This window comes from Suncus etruscus, chromosome 2 (assembly GCF_024139225.1).
Source record: "Suncus etruscus isolate mSunEtr1 chromosome 2, mSunEtr1.pri.cur, whole genome shotgun sequence".
Taxonomy (NCBI): domain Eukaryota; kingdom Metazoa; phylum Chordata; class Mammalia; order Eulipotyphla; family Soricidae; genus Suncus; species Suncus etruscus.
Genome location: NC_064849.1, coordinates 57,396,658 through 57,423,572, shown reverse-complemented (window position 1 = coordinate 57,423,572; position 26,915 = coordinate 57,396,658). Strand labels below are relative to the sequence as shown.

The 26,915-nt window shown below is 38.8% G+C and overlaps 1 protein-coding gene and 1 non-coding gene across 2 annotated transcripts in view; both read right to left on the bottom strand.

The window, feature by feature from the left end:
* The window catches only part of HEATR5A (HEAT repeat containing 5A), a 106,628-nt gene that overhangs the window by 25,072 nt on the left and 54,641 nt on the right, over positions 1–26,915 (bottom strand). The window contains exons 21-27 of the mRNA XM_049766942.1: positions 22,989–23,127; positions 15,013–15,192; positions 12,398–12,637; positions 9,240–9,421; positions 6,851–6,919; positions 6,008–6,187; positions 1,981–2,203 (exon numbers count right to left, since the gene is read on the bottom strand). Of these exons, the coding sequence (XP_049622899.1) occupies positions 1,981–2,203; positions 6,008–6,187; positions 6,851–6,919; positions 9,240–9,421; positions 12,398–12,637; positions 15,013–15,192; positions 22,989–23,127 (1,213 nt within the window). The remainder of the gene's footprint in view (positions 1–1,980; positions 2,204–6,007; positions 6,188–6,850; positions 6,920–9,239; positions 9,422–12,397; positions 12,638–15,012; positions 15,193–22,988; positions 23,128–26,915) is intronic.
* Positions 15,664–15,770, bottom strand: LOC126002145 (U6 spliceosomal RNA). Its single transcript, XR_007492920.1, has one exon. It is a non-coding gene; the product is annotated as a U6 spliceosomal RNA (small nuclear RNA).

Here is a 26,915-nt window from a genome sequence, read left to right as displayed (position 1 = left end):
CTAGAGAGAAAGCATGGAGGTAGAGCGTTTGCCTTCCATGCAAAAGAACGGTGGTTCGAATCCCGGCATCTCATATGGTCCCCCAAGCCTGCCAGGAGCGATTTCTGAGCGTAGAGCCAGGAGTACCCTTAAGTGTTGCCGGGTGTGACCCAAAAACCAAAAAAAAAATTTTTTCTGAGACAAAAAAGCTATTTTGAAATGGCATAAAAACTAAGAGTAACTACCAAATATCCAATCTAGGGGCTGGAGCAATAGCACAACATGTAAGGTGCTTGCTTTGCACATGGCCAATCCAGGTTTGATTCCCAGCATTCCTTATGTCTCCTAAGCCTGCTAAGAGTAATTTTTGAGTACAGAGCCAGGAGTAACTCCTAAGTGCTGCCAGCTATGGCCCCCAAACAAAAACAAATTTCCAATTTATAACACGTAGTATTAATAATAAACTGTAAAATTAGATTCCAATCCAATCTCTCAATTCAACCTACATAAGTTCCAGCTGAATCAATATAACAAAAAAAATTTTTTTTTGGTTTTTGGGTCACACCTGATGGCGTCCTGGCTCTGCGCTCAGAAATTGCTCCAGGCAGGCTCGGGGAACCACATGGGATGCTGGTATTTGAACCACTGACCATCCTGGATCAGCTGCTTGCAAGGCAAACATCCTACTGCTGGGTTATCTTTCTGGCCCCTCAATATAGTAAATATTATATAAAAACACAAACCAGACTTCCCTTAACACCCAGAAGACTTAACAACAATGCCCTGCTTTCAGGACATTGCCCTCTAATTGTGAGGTGAAACTAGAGGACACTCCACATCATCCAGACTGACTAGAATATGCACAGATTCTAGAATCTTTAACTACAGAAACCTGACACCAACAACAGTGACTGTGTGAAAAATAAAAGTGTATTGGCACTACAGACAATGACTTGGGTTGGACAACCTAGTATACCTGGAGCCTAGAGTTGGTTTTATGCCAGAAAACTTCAGGGGTAAGGTCTCCTTGTATTTGGGTCAACGCTCTTCCTTCCCATGTCCCCCATATTTCGTTAGGCCTACGCAAACAATTGCCACTCTAACACTGTTTTGCTGTGCTCCTCTGACTCTTATTCTTAAAAAAAAAATTATGTCTTCAATGTTAAAGAAGTTGCATACATTTTGTGGCTTTAGATTGCTTTGTGTACTGCTAAGAAATGTTATAATGTATTACAATCTGGGAACTTGAGGGACAAAGGAATTGTGCATGTGCTTTGTTTTATTTATGTTTTTTGGCTGAAAGGTCAAATTAAGATGTCAGCAAGGGGATTTCTTCTGAGAATTCTGTTTATGGGTGATCGTCTTCCCACTAACTTCCTCTTGTCCTCTTTCTTTTGCATCTTTGTCTTCATAAAAAAAAAAACAAGCCATAAAAAAATACCATTCATTTTTAAAAAAGCCAGAGAAAGAAATGCTATGCATACATGTATATTTAAATATAATTAAGAAATCAGTAAGATAATGACAAGTTGAAAAAAGGGCAAGGATTATCACAAAGTGATTTATGGAAGAAGGAACTTAAAAAGTTCAGAACCTATATATAGACAGACAGAATAGATATACATATAGATATTCAAAGATTCACAATAAAGTATATGACAAAAATAAAACAAAGAAATATTTTTCCATCTATCAGATAAACAGTATAATACACATGCTAACATGAATTAGAGTGGGTTACAAGATGTTGAGAAAAGTGTTGCTGTTTGGTGGAAAAAATGTAATCTGGCTAATGTATCTTGTGAGGTAAAATGATTATAAATTAGGACCTACTAAATTAATGTCAGGGTATCTATAGTGCAGCAGGCTTCACATGCTTACTTTAAGAATGAGAATTACTCTGGAGAAACAGTTTCAGATAAACATTACCAGCTGAAGGAGAAGTTTTGAAAATATTACCAACTGTTGCTCTAGGAATTATGCAAATATTTTCCCTTTTACCTTCAACTGGAAGCTGGGAGGCAAATTCTGGGGGCAAAGTTAAGAGAGCAAAATCTTGAAGTGCAGCAAGCCAGAGCCTGCTCAGGGTGCTCAGGTCTGCGTGAACTAAGTCAAGTAGGTCATCTGATGAATGTGACCCATTTCTGACACTGTCTTCTGAGCAGGCAGTACTCTTCAAAGGCTTTTTGTTGTCTTTATGCCTTTCTACAGCAATTACATAGACCTGTAAAAAGTTGATTTGTAAATAGGAAAATTTTGTAACTATTAAAAGTTGTGCTTTATCTTACTTAAGAGGCAAACTTACATTTTTAGCATACCAAATATAAAATGAATTGTGATCCCCAAAAGGTTCACACATGTAAACTACAAACACAAAAGTGGGTCAGAAAGATCAAAAGTCTTCTATCCAATGAGACACATTAGGGATATTATTATTTACAAATAAGCTGCCACTGTGATGTCTTCCAACATGATATCCATTACTAATGGTTACAACTCCCTATCTCAAAGCCTAGATAGATGGTAAAGCTTTACCACCTATCTCAGCAAACAGTCTCAAAAGGCAATCTTGAGCTATAATAAACTGAAATGATTTACTTTCATTTTATCAATAAATCACTAGAAAAAGCAACATAAATGAATTTTAACATAGTTTGTTGCTAGGACTATAAAATGTTATTAGTAGCTAACACATTATATAATATATGCTATCCCTGTATCCACAATTCTAAAATGTAAAAGGTTTAGGAAAATATTAAGTTTGTGGGAAACTAAGCTGGTGAGAAAACTGACTGAATTCACAAAGTTTAGTCTCTCTATCCAACTGTGACTACAGATATATTGTATCAGATAATGAACCTCAATTTATAGAGACCTTCAGAGTCAGTCAAAAAGTTTACTGAAGCAGGCCTGGAGTGATAGCACAGCAAGTAGGGGGTTTGCCTTGCATATGACTGACCCAGGTTGACCCCAGCATCCCATAGGATCCTGAGACTGCCAGTAGTGATTTTTTTTTTTTTTTTTGGTTTTTGGGCCACACCCGGTAACGCTCAGGGGTTACTCCTGGCTATGCGCTCAGAAGTTGCTCCTGGCTTGGGGGACCATATGGGATGCCGGGGGATCGAACTGTGGTCCGTCCAAGGCTAGCGCAGGCAAGGCAGGCACCTTACCTCTTGCGCCACCGCCCGGCCCCACAGTAGTGATTTCTGAGTGCAAAGCCAGGAGTAACCTGAGCACAGCCAGGTATAGCACAAAAAAGAGTTTTCTTAAGAGAGAAAAGAAAAAGCAGTAATGGGTTTAAACAAGAGCACAGACTTCAAATAATTAAAAAAAAAAACAACACTATATAAGCAGGGGTCTCAAACTCAATTTACCTGGGGGCTGCAGGAGGCAAAGTTGGGGTGATCCTTGAGTGCAAAGTCAGTAGTAAGCCTTGAACATTGGGGTGTGTGACCCAAACAACTAAAACAAAACAAAACAAAAAAAGATTCCTCTATGGAAGGGCCACAAAATGTTGTACGGAGGGCTGTTTGTGGTGCGTGGGCTGCGAGTTTGAGACCCCTGAAGTAGAGGTTTTTGTTTTTTTTTGTAAAATAGGTTAAGAACTTATAAAGAACACTCAACTAAAAGCATATATTTAAAAGCACTCAAAGTTGATTGTTAAAGATCATTAGATTCAGTTTATTAAATCTAGACAGAACTAATTTCTAACCATTGCTTGCCACTCTAAGGCAAAAAAAGGGATTCTATAGATCTTTAGGATTTAATTAATTCTTCTGAAGGAATTCTTATTGACTCCTTCCTTTTTATTAGTGAAGTAAAAATAGTATTTAAAAAAATTTAATTAGAGAAATGTGAGAGGAAAGAAAAATGCATTCAAGAGGGAACAGAGTTGAAGTGATAGTATAGAGGGTAAGGCTTAGGTTCAATTCCCAGCATCCCATATGGTCCTCCAGGAGTAATTGCTGGGTATAGAGCCAAAGTAACTCCTGAGCATCGCCTGAATATGGGACTCCTCTTAAGAGAGAGAACATGGGCTTCTCCAGAAGAAAATAAAGCCTTATATACAAATTAATTCTCTCAGTTCCTATTCAAGATTATATACTTTCATTAAAAGGATAGATAAGGTGCGATAGTCCAGCAGGTAGGTAGGGTGCTTGCCTTGTAAACAGCCAACCCAGGTTTGATCCTAGCATCCTATATGATCCACTGAGCAGCACCAAGAATAATTCCTGAAAGCAGAGCCAGGTATAACCCCAAAACAAAAGAAATAAAAAAAAGACAGATGAGGGCCCGGAGAGGTAGCACAGCGGTGTTTGCCTTGCAAGCAGCCAATCCAGGACCAAAGGTGGTTGGTTCGAATCTCAGTGTCCCATATGGTCCCCCGTGCCTGCCAGGAGCTATTTCTGAGCAGATAGCCAGGAGCAAACCTGAGCAACGCCGGGTGTTGCCCAAAAACAAAAAACAAAACAAACAAACAAACAAACAAAAAAAAGACAGATGAGATAGTACAGGATTTAGGATGCTTGCTTTGACAAAGCTGAAGCCAGTTGATTCCAGCAGCACATAAGGTCTCCTTAGAACTATCAGGGGTTACTAGAGCACAGTCAGGTGTAAGCCCAGAGCATTGAGTGTGGCCTCCAAACCAACCAACCAACAGCAACAAAAAAGGACAAATGAGGGCTTTGGAGATAGTGTAAGGCATGCTTCTGCACCACTGTGTTAGATCTGTGGCACAATGTGGTCATTCCTACCCCACCATCCTCATCCTGGAATCATAAGATATAGCCCTACAGGTTCTCCTCCCCCACAAGTCTACTGGGAATGAGATAGGTGGTCAGGCACTGTTGTAGCATCTAAGAGTAGCATATTCATGGGTCAACAACTAAATACATGTTTCAGCTACTGAGATTCTCCAAGAATGGTCCCAGAATTTCTTAATTTTTTTTCTTAATTACTCCTCCCAAAAAGATAGATGAAGCAAAATTGGTCAAATTTGGTAACTCTTGATTTATTTGTAGGTTAACTGTACTACCACTTAAACATCTCCAATACAAAATTTATAATTATGTCTCTTTCCCTGATTATAAAAGTAAATGAAGAAGAAGTAAACATCTCTATAGTATTTTTCTTATTCTGGAAAAGAAAATGGCTGTTGTTGAATATACAAAGTCAATCTATGTTAAAAATGGCTCAGAAAATAGCTCAACAGCAGACTGCATGCTTGCTTTGTAGGTACAAAGAACTGGGTTTGATCCCAGTCACCAAAAAATAACACCCCAAATAAAAGAACATTAAAAAAATAGCACTAAAGTATGTAGTTACAAATGTGACCAGACATAAAAGTTCATATTTCTAATAATTCAGATTTCAATAAAAAGCAGTTTCTGTTGGCTATTTACAGTCTTTTTAATTTATGATGGCTCCTATTTAAGTCAGCAGAGAGAACATTCAAATTAAGCTGGAGAGGACATTTCAGAGTGCTTGGATAAATACTAATGAGTACATGAATAAAAAGGTCCTTAAGGAGTCCTTTATGCTGAAAGCTTTGGGTGACCCTTAAAAATAGAAATGTTAGGGGCCGGTGAGGTGGCGCCAGACTGCGGTTCGATCCTCCGGTGTCCCATATGGTTCCCCCAAGCCAGGGACAATTTCTGAGCGCTTAGCCAGGAGTAACCCCTGAGCATGAAACGGGTGTGGCCCCCCCCCCCCCCCAAAAAACGTAGAAATGTTGGGCCCGGAGAGATAGCACAGCGGCGTTTGCCTTGCAAGCAGCCGATCAAGGACCAAAGGTAGTTGGTTCAAATCCCGGTGTCCCATATGGTCCCCCGTGCCTGCCAGGAGCTATTTCTGAGCAGACAGCCAGGAGTAACCCCTGAGCACCGCCAGGTGTGGCCCAAAAACAAAAAACAAAACAAAACAAAACAAAAAGTAGAAATGTTCTTCAGTTTGCTTATAGTTCAAGGCTGAAGGTTTATTAAAATTAAAAAAAAACAACAACAAAACAGTTATATGGAGAAGTACTAACCTCTGCCCAGGCTTTTAGCACAGCTAAGATTTCCATAGTAGAAACACTTTCATTATACAAGTGACTTAAAGCTTCTTTTCCAGCTTGTATTTTTATTAATGATGAAACAAGCAACTGATGAACTCTTCGGAGATCATTAAGATCACTTACAACTCCACTTGCTATCCAAGCACTGCAAACCTAGATTTTAGAAATAAAATAAAAATGTAAGATATTTTAAAAATGACAAACCTCTCTTGTGAGTTCTGCAGAGTTCAAGCACAACATAGAAATCTAATAAACAAAATCATCTTGCCTTCAGATAGAAAGAAGTTTTGAAGTTTTGCTATTAATGTTAGTCAAAAGCTAGCATTTCGGGGCTAGAGAGATAGCATTAAGTTGGAGTATGTGCTGATCATGCAGAAGGTCTAGTGATTCCTTAGCACAGAGCCAGGTGTGGCCCGACCTTCCCCCCATGTTCCCAAATAAAAGAAAGAGTAAAGGAAACAGAGCAACTTGAAAAATGGTTAAATAATTATAAACACAGAAATTAGGTATCAAGTACAAACTAGAGAACTGCTTCTTTACAGATGCTCTTACTCCTTAAGCATGTGTTCTCTCTCTCTCTGTCTCTCTTCCTCTCTGTCTGTCAGTCTGTCTGTCTCTCTCTTTCTCTCTCTCCTCTCTCTTTTGTTTTTAGGGTCATCTGGCCATACTCAGGAGTTACTGGTTACTCCTGGCCCTGCACTCAGAAATCACTCCTGGCAGGGCTTGGTAAACCATCTGGGATACAGGATTTGAAACCGGGTCAGCCATATGCAAGGCAAAAGCTCCACCCCAGGCTTTCTCTTTCTAACTATTTACCTGACATGCTTTGGCAGTGACATCAGGGGGTGTCTCTGAAGTGAAGGCAGGTCTAAGTGCTGCTCCTACCTGGTAAGAAATAATAGGACATATCAAGATCAGTAAGTAATATATAGTACACACCACATATTTATTAAATGGTTTTTTGTTTTTTTATTTGTGTTGTTCTTTTGGGCCATAATTGGAGACACTCAAGAGTTACTCCTGGCAGGCTCAGGGGACCATATGGGTTGCTAGGGAGAGAATCCAGATTGGCCATGTGCAAGTTATCGCTGTCCACTCTGTTATCGCTGGCCCAGGTGTTTTTTTTTTTAATTTTTTAAATGTATTCAAAACAGGTTATCACAACCACCTGTTGTATTTGTCTGTCCACATATCTCTCCCTGTTTTAGTTAACAACATTCAAAAAAGTTTTTTTTTGTTTTGTTTTTGAGTTATACCCAGCTCACAGGTTACTCCTGACCCTGCATTCAGGAATTATTCCTGCAGTGCTTAGGGATGCCTGGGATCAAACCTTTGAACCCAAGTAAGCCACGTGAAACGCAAATGCCTACCTACTGTACTATTGCTCTGGTCCCACCATTCCAATTTTCTTTTGGGAAACTTTTCTCTCCCTTCCTCTAAGTCCATATTATTATCCTGGTGTTGAGAGGTGCTAACCTCCAGGGACCACTCTGGGAAAATCAAAGTTCTTTAGATTATTGATGGGAGCACTAAGACAATCTTAAAAAGGGCAGAGCCATCTTGATACAAGTTAGAATGCGTAACTTTGAGAATAGAACCGTGCCAAAGTAAGCAGCACTAATGAAGATTCTTAAATAAGGTGTGACTGTAATTAAGGTTTCTCACATTTGCATTGTAAGGATAAGCAGATAACAACATTATCCTTAATTAACTGGATTATAACATTTTACTCTTAACAGAATAGTTTGTTTTTGTTGTTGATTTGGGCCACACCCAGTAATTCTCAGGGGTTACTCAGGGCTATGTGCTCAGAAATCACTCCAGGTTGGGGTGACCATATGGGATGCTGGAGATGGAACCCAGGTCCATCATGTGTTGGCCAAGTGCAAGGCAAACGCCCTACTGCTGGCTATCATTCCGGCCCCTTACTAGGATATTTTTATATAACTTTAATTCCTTTCTTTTTCATTTTCCCTAAGCCTACTCTGGCATTGTATGTTGACAAAACATGGTGTAAACTGCAAACTGCTGAGTGGGTCTGGTTCCCTAAACACCAGTCACCTGAATTATAATGAGAGATTTGTTACATACCATAGAATATGCAACATGACACACGCAATTATACTTTCCTTATTTTTCCTAGACTAATCAACACACAAACACTATGGATTTTTTTAAAACCTTACATAACCATGAAGAAAACCCTGACTTCTAAATCCAGAAACAAAAATACCAACCTTTAAGGAAGTTATCAACTTTCACCACATAGTATTTGGAGACATTATGCCACTACTTTTCACAAAGTACACAAATGATTATGTAAGGTTAAAAAAAAATCATGCAGGGGCCGGAGAGATAGCCTGGAGGTAAGGTGTCTGCCTTCCATGCAGAAGGACGTTGGTTCGAATCCCGGCATCCCATATGGTCCCCTCAGCCTGCCAGGGAAATTTCTGAGCGTAGAGCCAGGAGTAACTCCTGAGTGCTGCCGGGTGTAATCCCCCCACCCCCCAAAAAATCATGCTGTTATTACTGAGGGACCAATGGTGCAATGATTATGTGGAGATAACAATTATGAACTGAAATATGGCACATATAGTACTTCATCATAGAAGTAATAGTTTAGAGATAAAACATATAGGTGGCCTACAAAGAATGTATAATAATGGCTTAGTGTTAATTTAGGTATTTTGTAAAAAATTTCACTACCAAACTGCTTTGTTCCCCCACATTCCCGCACTGCCAAGAAATACTTACATAAAAAAAAATAGCCTTTAAAATGATAAAAATAAAAAAAAAAGCCTTGGAGACACAGTATAGGGGTTTAACAGCAGCCAACTCAGATTTGAGGCACTACCCCTCAAAAAGATGGAAGTTTTTTTTTTTTTTTGGAGGGGGGTGCAAAGGACATCTGGATATTTATAACACCATTTGTGGACTATCCATTAAAGTTGGATGGGTTGTGAGGAGCATTTTTGTCTTACTCATCATGTACCAGGGCCAGACAAGGGCTTTCAAAGGAGTCACATCCAGGACATCATATATGCAAGGCATGAGCTCTATGACTTATATCACATTTGTGGCTTTTAGACTTTATTTTTGAGGCCCCGAGTATTGAACCATATACTCCACCTTTGAGTTACAACTCCACCTAGCTTCGCAGACATTTTATACAATGTTCACTAGAATTTTCTAACAAAATGCTTACATTGGCTTGATACTGTTCCAGAATTAGATGACCTGGAAACTCTGGTTCAGGAATAGTTGCAAATCGCTGAATAACAACTAATAATGTTTCAAGGCCAGAAAGACGAAGCTGGTCACTGTGATCCGTAGCAGCCATAAAGGCCATGCGAATTAAGTCAGCAAGATGCAGCACCAAAAAGTCATCTACAAGATTAAAATAGCAATCAAGAAAAAGAATATGCTAGAACTAAGATATATGCTAGTGGCAATTTCTACTTTTCACTTAACCTAGACATTTAAAAAAGTACTGCTGATTTATCACTTCTTAAAACCTTTAAAAGTGGAAATCATTGCATTCCTACAAGTACACACAAAAAAAAACTATACCATGGGCCCGGAGAGATAGCACAGCGGCATTTGCCTTGCAAGCAGCCGATCCAGGACCAAAGGTGGTTGGTTCAAATCCCGGTGTCCCATATGGTCCCCCGTGCCTGCCAGGAGCTATTTCTGAGCAGACAGCCAGGAGTAACCCCTGAGCACCACCGGGTGTGACTCAAAAACAAACAAACAAACAAACAAAAAAAAAACAAAAAAAAAAAAGAAAATTATACCAAAGCAAATAATTAATATAACTACTTAAAAACTACGAATAGCACCCTTAAAAAAAACTGATAATGGCAAATTTAATGAAAAGTTTGTTCTGACTTTTTTTGGTGTGGGTGTCATATCTATCCAGTGCTGCTCAGGCTTTACTTTCTAGCTCTGTGCTCAGGGATCACTCTTGATAGGGATGAGGAAATAACTATATGGAATGTCAGGGGTTGAACATAGGTAGGCCAAGTGCAAAGTTTAAAGACATTAGTTTTAAGTAGTTCTTTACATGAATTAGATTATTTTATTTTGCTTATGGCCACACCTGGTGGTGCTTAGGGGTTACTCCTGGCTCTGCGTTTAAAAATAGCTCCTGGCATGCTTGGGGGAACCATATGGGATGCTGGGAATTGAAACCTGGCTCTGACCTGAGTCAATAGTGTGCAAGACGAATGCCCTACTGCAGAGTTATCATTCTGGTTCCTGATTATCTTACTTTCATATGTCTTTTGTTGTTGTTATTGCGCTCAGGGGTTACTCCTGGCTCTACACTCAGAAATCACTCCTGGCAGACTTGGGGGACCATATAGATGCCTGGATTCGAACCACCATCCTTCTGCATGCAAGGCAAATGCCCTACCTCCATGCTATCTTTCCAGCCCCAACTTTCATATGTCTTAACACACATGCAATGATGGATGTTAAGTCTCTTAATTACTATATCATGTTCTTAAATAATTCTTCTGATGATATAAGATAATGACTTAAAAGTGTTTCTTTCAGGGCCGGGAAGGTGGCGCTGGAGATAAGGTGTCTGCCTTGTAAGCGCTACCAAGGAATGGACCGCGGTTCGATCCCCCGGCGTCCCATATGGTCCCCCCAAGCCAGGGGCGATTTCTGAGCACATAGCCAGGAGTAACCCCTGAGCGTCAAACGGGTGTGGCCCAAAAACCAAAAAAAAAAAAAAAAGTGTTTCTTTCAGCAGCAAGACTATAATACAGCAGGTAGTGCACTTGCCTTGCATATGGCCCAATTGGGTTCAATTCCCAGCATCCCATGTTCTAGCACGACTAGAAGTAATTCCTGACCACTGCTCTGTGTGGTCCCCAAATCAAACAACCAATGAAACATCAACCCCCCACCACCAAGCAAAACCAGAGCCTTTCTTAAAGATGCTTATGTACAACTAATCTTTATGTAAAATATATCTCAGGCTAAGTCAGAAAATATATATTTTGGGGGGTCATACTCTGCAGCACTCGGGTTACTTCTGGCTCTGTGCTCAGAAATTGCTCCTGGCTGGCTTGGGGAACCATATGGGATGCTGGGATTCAAACCACCATCCATCGTGGGTCAGCTATGTGCAAGGCAAATGTCCTACTGCTGTGGTATCTTTCCAGCCTCAATTCAGAAAATATTTATTTTACACTGAAGAAGCCAATTCATCTCATTACATGCTAATTATGTTGGAACACCAAATATATTAAAAAGCACGTATAATAAGCTCATCTTCTATCTACCCATATCTAATATAGTGCTCATCAAAAAAAAGAGACTGAGAAATGCATGAAAAATTATGAAAGCATATCTAATGCATATTCCAATATAGGCTTCTGGCAATATCTGGCCTTATAATCTGTGTTTAAATATTTACAAGCCATTTTGGTATATATGTATCGTATATCTAAATATATGTACATAAGTGATTAGAAAAATTAGACATCAAACAATAAGCATAAAAAATTAAATAAAAATAAGATTATGGGGCTGGAGCGATGGCGCAGTGGTAGGGTGTTTGCCTTGCACATGGCTGACCTCGGACAGACCTCAGTTCCATTCCCTGGCATCCCATATTGTCCTCCGAACCAGGAGCGATTTCTGAGTGCATAGCCAGGAGTAACTCCTGAGCATCACCAAGTGTGGTCCAAAAACAAAAAACAAACAAACAAAAAAAGACTAAAAGGTCAAATGGGTTCATAATCAGGATTATCTTATATTAATATAAGGCTCAAATATTTAGGTAACATTCATTTAAAAAGTCAGCAAAATAGGGGCCAACGCAGTGGTGCTAGAGGTAAGGTGTCTGCCTTGCCAGCATTAGCGGTTCGATCCCCCAGCGTCCCATATGGTCCCCCAAACCAGGAGCGACTTCTGAGCGCATAGCCAGGAGTCACCCCTGCGTGTCACCGGGTGTAGCCCAAAAACCAAAAAAAAAAAAAAAACCCAAAAAAACAAACCAGCAAAATAGCTGTAAGTTGTTTTTCTTTTAAAGTTTTTGGGCCACACTTAGCTATGTTCAGGGATTACTCCTTGTTCTGCTTTAAGCACTCCTGTTGGTGCTAGGGAACACATGGGATGCAGAAGATCAAGCAAGCCAGGAGTAGGTTCTGAGAACTGCTGGATCCCAAAGCAAAAATCATGAAAAAACTGTATTTAAACATTAAAAACATATTAATTGATATTTTATGGTTAAATCATATAAATACTATGGCAACATTTAAAATGAAATTTTAAAGTTTTAAGATTAATATTAAAAACAAATAGCATTTCTACTATACAAACTGGTATTTTCATTATTATGTTACTTACTTCTTGAATCTCGTTTTCTCATTTCTTGTGCTAAAGCAACATCAAAATGTGCGCTGTTTGAATTCTCACACTGGATAATTATTCTACAGACACACTCTGCTGCAAACACTCTTGTAGCCCACCGGGGATTGGTGAAATGATGGAATCTGTCATCAGTTCTGGTGGTCAAAACTGAGGCATCATCCCCCTTGTATCCTTCCTCTTCTTGTACAGTATCCACACAAGTCATAGAGGTAAGATCTTTTATCAAAAAAAATAAATATAGTTACAGTTAACTGAAAGAGAAATACAACCTAAAATACAGTAAAGTACTGTTATAATTAAATATCTTTTAACAAAATCAAATAATCATATTATTTCATATTCACTAACTACAAATAACAGAAGTATCTAAAGAAGTGCTCAAAGAGTTTCAGACTAAAATAAAGTATTGGGTAGAGCAATATAGTACATTGGATTGGGCATTCACTTTGCATGCCATATGATTCCCCAAGCATCACCAGGAATTAATTCCCGAGTACGAAGCCACGAGTCCTGAGCATAGCTAAGTGTGGCCGCAAAACAAAGCAAAACAAGGAGCCAGAGAGATAGCATGTAAAGCGTTTGCCTTGCATGCGGAAGGTCGGTGGTTCAAATTCCGGCATCCCATATGGTCCCCTGAGCTTGCCAGGAGCGATTTCTGAGCACAGAGCCAGGAGTAACCCCTGAGGGCTGCCAGGTGTGACCCCCAAAAAACAAACAAAGCAAAACAAACAAAAAACACTCTAAAATGGTAATAATACTAGAGGGATAGTACAGTGGATAGGGCACTTGCTTTGCATGCAGCAAACCCAGGTTTAATTCCTGGTTCCATATATTGTTTCCTGAGGACTTCCACGAGTGATCTCTGAATCCAAAGCCAGAAATAAATTCTGAGCACCACTGGGTGTGGTTCAAAAAATCAAATGGGCAAGAGAGATAGGATAGTGGGTAGTGTACATGCCTTGTACACAGCCAACCTGGGTTTGATACCCAGGTAGTACCAGGATGCTTCCTGAATGCAGAGTCAGGTATTGCTGGATGTGGCCCCAAACAGAAAAATAAACAACAAAAAAAAGTAAAGCCATAATAATGCTCAATGATAGGATAGCTAAAAATTTTCATCAGGGAATTGAGCAATAGTGTAGCAGGTAGGGCTATATTTATGCCTTGCATGAGGCCAACCCAGGTTTGATCTCAGCACTTGATATGGTTCCCTAACCATGCCAAGAATAAATCCTGAGTGCAGAGCCAGAAATAATACCTGAGAACTGTCAGGTGTGGTCCAAAACAAGAAATTAAAAAAAGGGAGGGGGCAGAGAGACAGCACAGTGGTAGAGCATTTGCTTTACACGCAGTTGATTTGATCAAACAGTGGTTCAAATCCTGGCATCACATATGGTCCCTTGAGCCTGCCAGGAGCTACTCTGAGTGCAAAGGCAGGAGTAACCCCTGAGCACTGCCGGTTATGACCCCCTCCCAAAAAAAAAAAAAAACAAAACCCAAAACAAAACAAAAAAAAGAACTTTTCATCAGATGAAATAGGTAATATACCTGGGATATGCTTACACTTCTCCTTCGTTTAAGAGTATATATTTTTAAGATGCCAATACCCTTTCCTTACTAACAATTTCTTGCATTAGCAAAGATACTGGGAATTCAGTTTGTCTTCCAACACTATTTTTTTTTTTTTTTTTTGGTTTTTGGGCCACACCCAGTAACGCTCAGGGGTTACTCCTGGCTATATGCTCAGAAGTTGCTCCTGGCTTGGGGGACCATATGGGAAACCGGGGGATCGAACCGCGGTCCGTCCAAGGCTAGCGCAGGCAAGGCAAGGCACCTTACCTTTAGCGCCACCGCCCGGCCCACCAACACTATTTTTGTTTGTTTTTGGGCACACCTGGCAGCGCTTAGGTGTTACTCCTGGCTCTGCTCAGAAATTACTCCTGGCAGGTTCTGGAGAACATATGGGATGCCAGGAATCTGCTGCTGGGGTAGCAGCATGCAAGGCAAAAGCCCTTGCTGCTATGGTATTACTCTGGCAACTCTTCTAACACTATTTAAATAAACATTAAGTGTGGAAAAAAGTTTGTTCAAATGTTTTTGTTTTTGTTTTTTGTGGTTTTTGGGTCACACCCGGCAGTGCTCAGGGGTTACTCCTGGCTCCATGCTCAGAAATTGCTCCTGGCAGGCACGGGGGACCATATGGGACGCCGGGATTTGAACCGATGACCTTCTGCATGAAAGGCAAACGCCTTACCTCCATGCTATCTCTCCGGCCCCTGTTCAAATGTTTTAACCTTGATGAATATTTGTATCATGTTGATTTGATCAATCCCTCAACTATTTGTTATATGTGCAAAATAAAAAGACAAGTTAAACTCTATTTTTCAGGTTTCTTTACATATTATACAAAAAAAATAGACTTAAGTTCTGGGTTTATATTGTTAAAATTAAATGAGTTCTAAGATACTAGAACTAAAAATCTTCATGTGAAGAGCAATTATAAATCAAATATTCATACAAGATTGGCAAATTGTTTATAAAACATTTTCATTGTGATTTTAATATTTCAACTGGTAATCACCAATACTCACCAGCAGATGCCGCAAGTACATCTTTACAAAGCTTTAACCAAAAGGAGAGTTTATCCACTGCCATAGATGTAAGCATATGATTTAAAGTCTCTTTGATATCATGGCATAATCTTTGATCTATCTCCTTATCTAGTAAGTTCAATAATGCCCCTTCTAGGCCCACTTCTCTGATGTTAGCATCTGATAAGAAGAAAATCGATGATCTAAGTAACACAGAAAACAAAACTGCCACATGAGATACATACATTTACTAGTTATCATGATATGCACCAGAGTATTTAAGAAGCTAGTACATATGTCTTTAAAAATTAAACCTCATTTAAACACCGTGGTTTACAAAGTTGTTTACAATACAATTTTGTTAGACATTCAATGTTTAAACACCAATCCTACCACCCATGTGCTTTCCCTCCACCATTGTCCCCACATTTCCCCCTGCAAGCCTGCCACACTGGCAAGCACAAAATAATTTATTTTATATTGTTTGTTACAAAAAAGCAGGAATTATTTAAAAAAAAGTTAAAGGAAATCATAAAAAAGATTAAGTAAAATTTTGTGAAAATTGTTATATCTCAATATCTCACAATGTGGTTATTAAAATCATTGTCTAAGATTTTGCTAGTTGAGCCTTCTGTATTAAATCTTTTTTTTTTTTTAATGGAATGCTTCACGAATTTGCGTGTCATCCTTGCGCAGGGGCCATGCTGATCTTCTCTGTATCGTTCCAATTTTAGTGTATGTGTTGCTGAAGCGAGCACCTCTATTAAATCTTGAGCTTAATAGGCTTCTACATTACTTCCCCATCTAATGTGCTGTGCACTTAGGAGGCTGTTAATGGTATAGAATTTGGAGGTATCACAAGGAGCTCTAGAATCTATAGAGCTGGGATAATTCTTGGCTTTTCCTCATCCAGAGGCAGCCTCAGAATTTTAAGCTGAAGTCTGGTATCTGTGAGTTTCACTGGTTTGGCTTGGTGTCTCTTCTGATCAGTTGTGAAATTGGGCTCAAATAATATAAAAATCTATTTTATATTAACTGTCTGGAATTATTTGTGATATTGTACATTAAAAATATAATATTGCTAAAAGTAAGTTTTGTTAAAAATTATAAGTAAATTTTGCTAAAATTCTCAGCACACCATGTCATAACCCTGAAGGATCCTGGGCAATGAGTATGTTTGAGCCTGGAGGTCCCCAGCACTATTAGTATGGCTGGGGTAATATTGGGCACCACATAGGGGGCCAGAGCAGTAGCGCAAGCCATAAGGCGTCTGTCTTGCCTGCGCTAGCCTAGTACGGACCGCAGTTCGATCCCCCTGGCACCCATCTGGTCCCCCAAGCCAGGAGCGACTTCTGAGCACATAGCCAGGAGTAATGCCTGAGTATCACTGGGTGTGGCTGAAAAACAAACAAACAAAAATATTGGGCACCACAGAACATGAACAACATTGCTTCCTCAGTCCCTTGTATTAAAAATCCAGCATTCTACTGAACATTCATAGATTAGCTAGGAATTAGTGTATGCAATCGAGTTGAGTATGGCCTGAAGATCCCCAACTTCCTATAAAACAAATAACAACAAATTGGAGGGTCAGAAAAGATGGTTCAATGGGTAGGAGTGTATGATTTGCATTCAGGTCTGGATTAGTCCCTGGCACTTCCTGGATTTCTGGGCATCACCAGGTGTGATCCAAAACCAAATAAAAGAACTGTCAAGGAGTGATAGCACAGCATTAGGGCATTTTCCTTGCATGCTGCTGACCCAGGATGAACCTAGGTTTGATCCCCAGCAACCCACATGTTCCCACAAACCTGCCAGGGGCAATTTCTGAGCGCAGAGCCAGAAGTAACACCTGCGTGCCACCAGGCACTCAAAACATAACAAAAACCAAACAAACAAACAAAAAAGAGTTGTCAATATGGTGGTCAGAGATAGTAGAGCAGGTAGGGAGCTTGCCTGGTAGCTGATCCAGACACAATCTCCTGCATCCTACTATTTGATTCCCTGAGCCTTGCTAGAAGAGGTCCCTGAGCAGAGTACGAAATAAGTCCTAAGTATAGTAATATGGCCAAAAAACAAGACTGAAAAATACAAATAAATATTAATATGGGAGCTTGGGAGACAGCTCAAATGGCTGGTGGCTGGCGTGTATGCTGGAACCAAGATATAACATGGCTCTGAGCACTGCTGTGTATAGCCCTGTGATTGTTTATTTATTTATTCCTAAGGTTAATTTAAAATAAACAATCATAATTTAACTTTCTTATTCTGGAAAGTTTCCATTCCATTTGGGGGGGGTGGGAGTCACACCCGGTGACACCCAGGGATTACTCCTGGCTCTGTGCTCAGAAATCACTTCTGGCAGGCATGGGGGACCATATGGGATGCTGGTATTCGAACTGTCCATCCTGGATCAGCTGCTTGTAAGGCAAATGCCCTATAGCTCTGCTATCTCTCCGGCCAATTCTTTACCATTTCTTAACATGAGATGAAAACACATACCAAAAACAACTACTATATTATAAAGTTATTTTATTTATGCACATGTTTAACTAGTTTTGGGTCTATACCTGGATGTGATAAAAGCTTACTCCTGGCGCTCAGAGCTTATATATTTTCCATATATACATACAAATATTTTGGTCATAACTATTGGTGGTTGGGGGTCCAGGTAGTGTTGGAAATTAAATTCGAATCCAAGCCTCCTGCATGCAAAGCATATACTTAGCCTGTTAAGTTATCTTCCTTCCTTCCTTCCTTCCTTCCTTCCTTCCTTCCTTCCTTCCTTCCTTCCTTCCTTCCTTCCTTCCTTCCTTCGTCCCTCCCTCCCTCCCTCCCTCCCTCCCTCCCTCCCTCCCTCCCTCTCTCTCTCTCTCTCTCTCTCTTGGGCCACACCTGGCGGTGCTCAGGGATTACTCTTGGCTGTCTGCTCAGAAATAGCTCCTGGCAGGCATGGGGGACCATATGGGACACCGGGATTTGAACCAACCACCTTTGGTCCTGGATCGGCTGCTTGCAAGGCAAACGCTGCTGTGCTATCTCTCCGGGCCCTATAAAGGATCTTGAACATTTAAGGCAACCATAAATAACCTGATTTCAAGCTATACTACAAAGCAATAGTAGTTAAACTATATGGTATTAGAATAAAAATAAACACAAGAAAACAATGAATTAGAAGACCATAAATAGGGGTTGGAGAGATAGCATGGAGGTAAGGCATTTGCCTTGCATGCAGAGAAACAGTGGTTTGAATCCCGGCATTCCATATAATCCCCCAAGCCTGCCAGGAGCAATTTCTGAGCATAGAGCCAGGAGTAACCCCTGAGCGCTGCCGGGTGTGACCCAAAAACCAGAAAAAAAAAGACCATAAATAAATCCTCAAATTTATTGATGTTTAATCTATTAAAAAGAATTCATAAAGTGTAAAAGGGAAAAAACTCTTGTTCAACAAATGGTGCTGGGTCTTCAATAAATGGAGCTGGGAAACTAGACAGTCACATGCAAAAGAATGAAAATGGTGAGGCCAGAGCATTAATACAGCTGTAAGGTCTTGTCTTACACACAGCCAACCCACATAAGATCTCTGGCCTCCTATATGGTCTCCTGAGCTTCACCGAGAGTGATCCTTAAGTGCAGAGCCAGTGCAAAGTCCTAAGCAAGTCTGGGTGTGAGACATTACTCCAAAAAAGGGTAAGGGGAGGAAAGAACAAAAAAATAAAAAAAACGGAATGCTATCTAACTTAAGATTCCCAAATTCATTTCGCTACCATCTTCTTCTTAAACAAACTGAATTGCCCTTTAACTGCATTCCAGGGTACTGCTGATTCTAGAGACTCTGAAGAGTCAGAATTTTGGGAAATACTACTTTAACTCAATATACAAAAGCAAATTAAAAATGGATCAAGGGGGCCCGGAGAGATAGCACAGCGGTGTTTGCCTTGCAAGCAGCCGATCCAGGACCAAAGGTGGTTGGTTCGAATCCCGGTGTCCCATATGGTCCCCCGTGCCTGCCAGGAGCTATTTCTGAGCAGACAGCCAGGAGTAACCCCTGAGCACCGCCGGGTGTGGCCCAAATACCAAAAAAAAAAAAAAAAAAAAAAAAAAATGGATCAAGGACCTCAATATAAACTCAGAACCATAAAGTACAAAGAGGATAACATTAGTAAAGCATTGTAACATCAAGCATCAGAGATCTCTTTGGGAACACTTGGACCCAACCTCAGGAGAATGAAAACAAAGATAAACAATTGAAACTACATTAAAACACTTTGTATAACAAAAATAAACAAATAATAAAAAAAACCTGAATAGGGTATTATTCATCATCCATTGATAAGGTATATAAACAACTCATATAATTCACAGTAACAACAACAACAACAACAACAACAAAACCCCTTAATAATTCAACTATTAGGCCAAGAATTAATAGACGTTACCCTGAGTACTACTGGGGAAGGATCCCTTCCTCTCCCACACACAAAAAAATGACTGGAGTGATATGATAACGCAGCAGCAGGGCATCTGCCTTGCACACTGCTGATCCAGGATAGACCTCGATTCAATCCCCGGCATCCCATGTGGTCCCCTAAGCCAGGAGCAATTTTTGAGTGCATAGCCAGGAGTAACCCCTGAGCATCACTGGGTGTGGCCCAAAAATCAAAAAAACAACTCAAACAAAAAATGGTCAGATTTGAAGATAATTTTGCCAAAGGGGGGGTATACTAATGGCTAAGAGGCATATATGAAATGTTTACTTATTACTGATGATCAGCGAGTGCATATCAAAACCACAATGAGTCATCACCTCACAAGGAACAATACCAATACCAAGTGTTGAGAGTCTGGAAGAACCTCCTGTACAGCAACTGAGAATGTAAACTGTTTATTTCTTTAACACCAATCAATAAAAAGTCACTCATAAACACAGAGCCAGGAATAATCCTTGGGTCTGGATCAAAAACAAGCTAAAAACAGACTACTATATATGATGTGTAAACCCTTTTCTGGGGATCTCTCTGAAGAATATGTAAACATTACCACAAAAATATTCACTGCAATGTTTTCTACACATTTACAATAACTAATATATAAAATAGTCAAAATGCCTGTGGACAGGCTAACAACGAAGTATAGAGAGTCAATAATACTTAAGAATGAGACCTAAAGTATACTAACCAAATATACTATGTACGTTAAGTGCATAAAAAAAGTGCTTGTTGGGAACGAAGAGATAGCACAGTGGCGTTTGCCTTGCAAGCAGCCGATCCAGAACCAAAGGTGGTTGGTTTGAATCCCGGTGTCCCATATGGTCCCCCGTGCCTGCCAGGAGCTATTTCTGAGCAGACAGCCAGGAGTAACCCCTGAGCACCGCCGGGTGTGACCCAAAAAGCCAAAAAAAAAAAAAAAAAAAGTGCTTGTTAAGGAGACAGGATGAGTGGTGGGAGGTAAAGGAAAGATGACTTGGGTGATGGGATTAAATTAATATACGCCTGAAAATAAACTGAATAAATTTGTAAAAGAAATATTTTAAAGGGTGTGGTGTATAACACAAAACTATAGCACTGATTTAACTTTATTTTTTAAAAGCAGTTTATTTATTAATTGGTTTTTGGGCCACACCCAGGGGTTACTCCTGACTCTGTGCTCAGAAATTGCTCCTGACAAGCTCCGGGGACTATATGGTATGCCAGGAATTGAACCAGGTCCATCTGGGTCGACTGCATACAACAGGGGTGGCGAACACAGCCGCATGTGGCTCCTGGCCAAAATGAATGCGGCTCTTTGCCAAGTTTGGATTTTGTTATGCTGCTTCTGAGGAGGGACCTCTGAGATCTCCAAGTGTGTAGTCCCGCCCCCAGGCTGCATCATCCTGTCTCCCATCCCTCAGGATTTTTACCTTCACTCAAAATGGCAAAATGCAATATGTATTTAATAGATTATTGTTAGAATTATATGCTTTTGTGTGAGTGTTTGTCTGTTTTGGCAGGTCACTGTGTGGTGTGGCTCTCTGACTCTCACAGTTTAAAATTTTGGCTCTTTGTGTCGAACTTGTTCGCCACCCCTGGCATACAAGGTCAATGCCTTACCTCTCTCCAGCCCCTGATTTAACTTTAGACACCAGAAAGTATTCTGAAGTCTTAGACCTATATTTTGTTAATTACGTACAAATGTGTAAGAGAAAGATATTACTTTTATACTTTTTTGGCTACCAGGGGATGGGAGGTGAGAGGAACAGGGAGTTTTGTGTTCTGTTTTGTGCTGCAAGGGATAAACCCAAGACCTCACATGGTGAGACATGTACTCTATCACTGACCTAAATTCTGGTCCTCTCATGACTTAAAATTTGAATGTTGCTTGAAATTTTATGCATGTTTAGGTTACTCATAAAATTTTTAGATAAAGAGAAATATATGTAAGACATACCTTTCTGACTAAGAAAATCCTGTAAATAAGCTCTGAAATATAAAGCGGACATGAAGTTCTTTTAGTTTATAGAGACTGTCATCTATAAAGAAGTTTATTAAATAAGATTTTGAGGTGAGAGAGGTAGGTACCTAAAGAGATACTCAAGGGCTAAGTACAAATGTAACTATTATAAACATTTTTTGGGCGAGAGCCATAGCACAGCAGCAAGGCGTTTGCCTTGTACATGGCTGACCTACAACAGACCCGAGTTCTATCCCGGCTTCCCATATGGTCCCCAAGCCTGCCAGGAGTGATTTCTGAATGCAGAGCCAGGAATAACCCCTGAGTTCCTCTGAGTATGGTCCAAAAACCCAGAAAAAATTATTTTTGTTCTAAATCAATGACTCTCAAATCTTAGAACACAGTAACATAGGAATTATAAAAACAGGTAACACTTAATTAAAAGCCTCCTGAATTTCTTCTTAAGCAGACTTATATCATGCTCAATAATACGTATCTCAAACAAGTCCCAGTTATGTGGATGTTGCTGGCTTGGAATGATTTGCTCAGAACTCTCTTGTAATAGTTTAAGGACATTCTAATTTAAGAAAAATTGTTGCTTTGTTCACATTTTTAAATACTTAGCAGTGCTTGTGTTAGAGTATGTAGCATCGAGAATCTAATACAGAGCCTCACATGTACAAAGCATGACTATCACTTGAGCTACACCCTTGGGCCAATATTAATTTTTGTTGTTGCCTTTTTTTTTGGTTTTTGGGTCACACCTGGCAGTGCTCAGCTACTCCTGGCTCCAGGCTCAGAAATAGCTCTTGGCAGGCTCGGGGGACCAAATGGGATGCAGGGATTCGAACCAATGACCTTCTGCATGAAAGGCAAACACCTTACCTCCATGCTATCTCTCTGGCCCCAATTTTTGTTGTTATTTTGAAGCATCTGGAATGAGATGGAGTGGTGAGGACTGGAGTAGTGTGTAATGATTGAGAAGAGGTGCAGCTCTAAGGTTCTCATTTAGGGATGTTCATGATACCCACAGTCATCTGTGACAGGATACTTTCCAACCACCAGGTCTTCAAACTCACTGGTAATTAAACTTGGAAAAGGCCCATTTATTCTCAGAGCTAGAGAACATGAACTTTTGCCCATGACAAAGCCTCAATCACAAGCTCTTTTGTTTTGCAGCTTGGTACACATGGACATGAAGACCTGGTCAACATGAACTAAGGCCACGGTGCCTTGTGCTTTACAAAGGCATCCCACATATCTGTTTGGAGACTAATACTGGGCCAGCATGAGAGTTAGATATGAATGTTCACTACAAAAAAGGACTTTCTTCAAGGTCCCTTAATGAAGACTATGCAAGTCCCACAGCTCATGGGTATACTGAAAAGGAGGCTACTTGGTTTTTTGCAACCACCATAAACCAGGTCCCATGGAGCAACTGCACAATGATTTTTAAATTTCATTTTGAAAACTTATACTTACATAAATACTTAAGATTTAAGACTCAATCATCTGAGCTGGAGATAATGATGATTAAAAAGAATTACCTGGAGCCAATTCTTCTCTACTGTCCTTAGCAAGCATAATGGCATGTTCTGAAACTTCAGTAGCTTCTCTTTGCACAAGCTGACGTAAACAAGCCAGCACTGCTCTTCTCAATAATAAATAGGGGCTACAGAAATTAACCTGAAAAAATACCATTCAGGGAATGAAAGAATAGAAATTCCCAGTAATATTCACTATAATGAATATTCACTCTAATAGTTTCTAAACCCCTCTTCATTTTGACCAGCCCACCAAATGGGCTAGTTAAAATTAAATACATAATACATAAAATACATAATATTTTAGTAAATATTATTTTTTATTGTATACCTGAATACATAGTACTAGATATACAATATTCATAAACATATCTAAACAAAAAGCTTTATAATGTAATAGAAGACAGAAAATTAAAAAACAAACAACAACAACAAAAAAGACAGAAAATCCAGATTAAAAAAGGCTTTGAAATAAAAGAAATACAACTGAAAAAGAATTTATTTGCAATTTATATAGACGTTCCCATGTAAATGTATTAATAATATTTATAGTTTTCTAAGTAAAAATTTATTCAAATCGACATGAGTAATATAGTCAACTAGTTAAAATGAAGGCACTGGAGTAAAACTATCTTAGTTTGAGTCCTAAACTCATAGTTACTACCTGTGTGAGTTGGGAAAGTTACTTAACCTCTCAGTGCCTTAGTTCTTTGGTTGTAGAATGGAGATAATAGTATTTCCTTTTCATAAGACTACTGTAAAGTTAATGTGAAGAATATAAGGTTCCTAGCATAGTAGCTGACAATAGTAAGTCTCTAAATGTTAGTTACTAATATGTATCTCTATCAATCATATTCAAGTGCTGAACAGAGTAATATGTTAAGATAAGACAAGTTTTACTCAGAATATTTTCACCAAAAAACACTCTAGAGATATATCTCTAGATAGGAATATATCTAGAGATACACAGCTAACAAATTACATATAGATATTAACTGTAAGCACAAGTGTTAGAAATAAAGAATATTTCTACCTAGTACTGATTTAATAAATTTAATAAGTAAATTTAAGTAACAAATTGTATAAGCCTATGATAAAATGATATTAGTGATATAACTTGAGTGATTAAAATAAGTCACCATCTGAATACAAATGATTACTCAGTGATTTCATAAGCAGAAATAGTTTTGAAATTCATTTTGCTCAACTATGAAAGCAAAGCATTTGATTCAATGACAATGAATTACATGTCTTATGATACTGATCTTTCAGTTTATGTGGAAAATAGAATTGAATTAGGGGAGTTCGTTAAAAAGGCAAAGGCTAAATTTTGAGGAAAAAAGTAGGTGGTGGCAGTTTTTTACATGTAAGGAAAGAACATGCAAAGAGAGCTAAATTCTAAATTTTACCAAAAGACAAGAGACAAAGTGTGTAAGCATCAATGAAAAACATCAATGAAGAACATAAATGAGAACTGTTTTATAAATATGTTCATTTTTTTTTCAAGCTGTAGTGTGAACTCAAAAGCAGAAATGCCATTCACAAAAAAGTCTAAAAGTAATGTCATTCCAGTATGTTTAAAAGTTGTGGTCAGAAACTAGCATACAATAATAATAGAGAAGTTAAAATATAAAATGATTAATTGTATTCATGCCCAAAATTATAGCTCCAAAACCAACACCCAAACGAAATAAAACCTGTGCTCATAGGAGAATTTTAAAGGAAAATCAATGAATCTGCCAGTTTTCATTGGAGTTATATAACAAGACAGTTGGAAGCATTTATTTAGGTTGGCCAAACAAGCTTTTAGAAAAAGCATGCTTAAAAGTACTGCTTATTTTCTGGTGGGAAAAAATAATACTAAAGGGTATCATACATAGCAAAATAGATGCTTAATATTTCCATGTCATTCTATCGCATATGTATGGAGAGAGAAAGAGTAGGCTAAAATAAATAAATCAAGCAAACAAAATATAAAAATTAAATAAAGCTGTAATTATAATTTCTTTGTGAAATGAATATATTAAATCAAAATGACACAAAACTAATTGTAAAGAGAGAGTGCACTAGCTGGATGTTAGGGACAGTTTGTTCACATTAGCATAAAAATAAAAAAACACTATTATCATGCTAACACATACTGGATTTTCCATTAGTGGTTAGCTTAAAGAAAGAGATGCAGAGGGAAATAAGGATATCTATAACCAAAAATAACAAGACAAAAAACACACAAACAGCACTGCAAATCTCAAAAATTTAGAAATCAAGGGCTAGGGACCTACCAACACAGAATTATCCAACAAGATCTCCTGCACAAAAACAAATGACAGTCTGGTCATGACAAACCAAAAGATAAATACTAGAATGACTTCAACAACAGTCAGCTAAGCACTAAATATGAATGTGATAGAGCTGACATTTAAAGTGGCTTAGCTTCAACTTTAAAAATATACCATAAGTACTTCATTTTCCAACTTAAAATGTATTGATTTAAGATCTCGAAAACTATCAATTTAAGATGTAAAAATACAAAATATATAATAGTAAAGTGATAATTTATATAACATTTTTCCTTGAAACACCTAAATAAGCTTTGGCAAAAAAACCAGATCAAGTAGACTAGAGACTGGAAGGGGTGACCCATTAATGTATTCATATAAACAGGTATCCACAGCAAGGTACAAAGTTAATGGTCTACTCATCACAAGTGATTAATTTCCTTACTTTAGGAAGTCAAGATTAAAAATGGGTTCTGAGTTGCTAATGTAGACAGATATCAACATCAAAAGTTTATATATCATCAGAAAGAAAACCTACTCATTTCCAGTAAGATTTTTTTTCTGATTATAAAATATATTCAAAGTATTTAAGAAATTTCTATGAAGAAAAAAACTTCATGTTAATTAATTAAATTCTCTGAAAGAAAAAAGCCTATTTATAAAGTTGCTAAATAATAAAGCAAAAGCAATTTCCTTAGAGGAAGTACTCTAAAATAGAATAAACTGAAGCTAGAGACATAGGGTTTTCCATTCAGTCACATCAGCCATGAGCCCAGCACCACACCTGGCCCCGCAAGCACTGGAGTGGATCCAGAGCCAGGCACCTGAGCATTACTAGGTATGACCCCAACCTATCTCCCAAATGCAGTATGGTTTATTGAATCTAATAAATTTAGATGAAAACTCTTACTAACCCAGTAATATATAAAACTAACTCATATATATAATATATATAAAATATATAAAACTCATAGTGATACAAATGTCAGTATAAACATTATTTTAAAGTTTAAATATTATGAATAACAAGATCTTAACTGTCACTATAGATTTTTATTGCTCTGAATGTACTAAAATAAAAAAACTAGATATCTGCCTCAATTCTTTAAGAATAACCTTTTCGGGCCCGGAGAGATAGCACAGCGGTGTTTGCCCTGCAAGCAGCCAATCCAGGACCAAAGGTGGTTGGTTCGAATCCCGGTGTCCCATATGGTCCCCCGTGCCTGCCAGGAGCTATTTCTGAGCAGACAGCCAGGAGTAACCCCTGAGCACCGCCAGGTGTGGCCCAAAACCAAAAACCAAAAAAAAAAAAAAAAAAAAAAAAAAAGAATAACCTTTTCAATCTTGGGGAAAAGGTAAAAAAATTTGATTAGATCAAATTCATCATGAGTTAGTTCTACTTCACTTCTCAATTAGCCTTACTTAGTGAGTTCATGTTTTAGTTAAAGTAATCAAAAATGATTAATGAAACATTTTTTTTGGGGGGGGCCACACCTGTTTGATGCTCAGGGGTTACTCCTGGCTAAGCTCTCAGAAGTTGCCCCTGGCTTGGGGGGACCATATGGGATGCCAGGGGATCAAACCGTGGTCTTTCCTTGGCTAGTGCTTGCAAGGCAGACACCTTACCTCTAGCGCCACCTCTCCAGCCCCT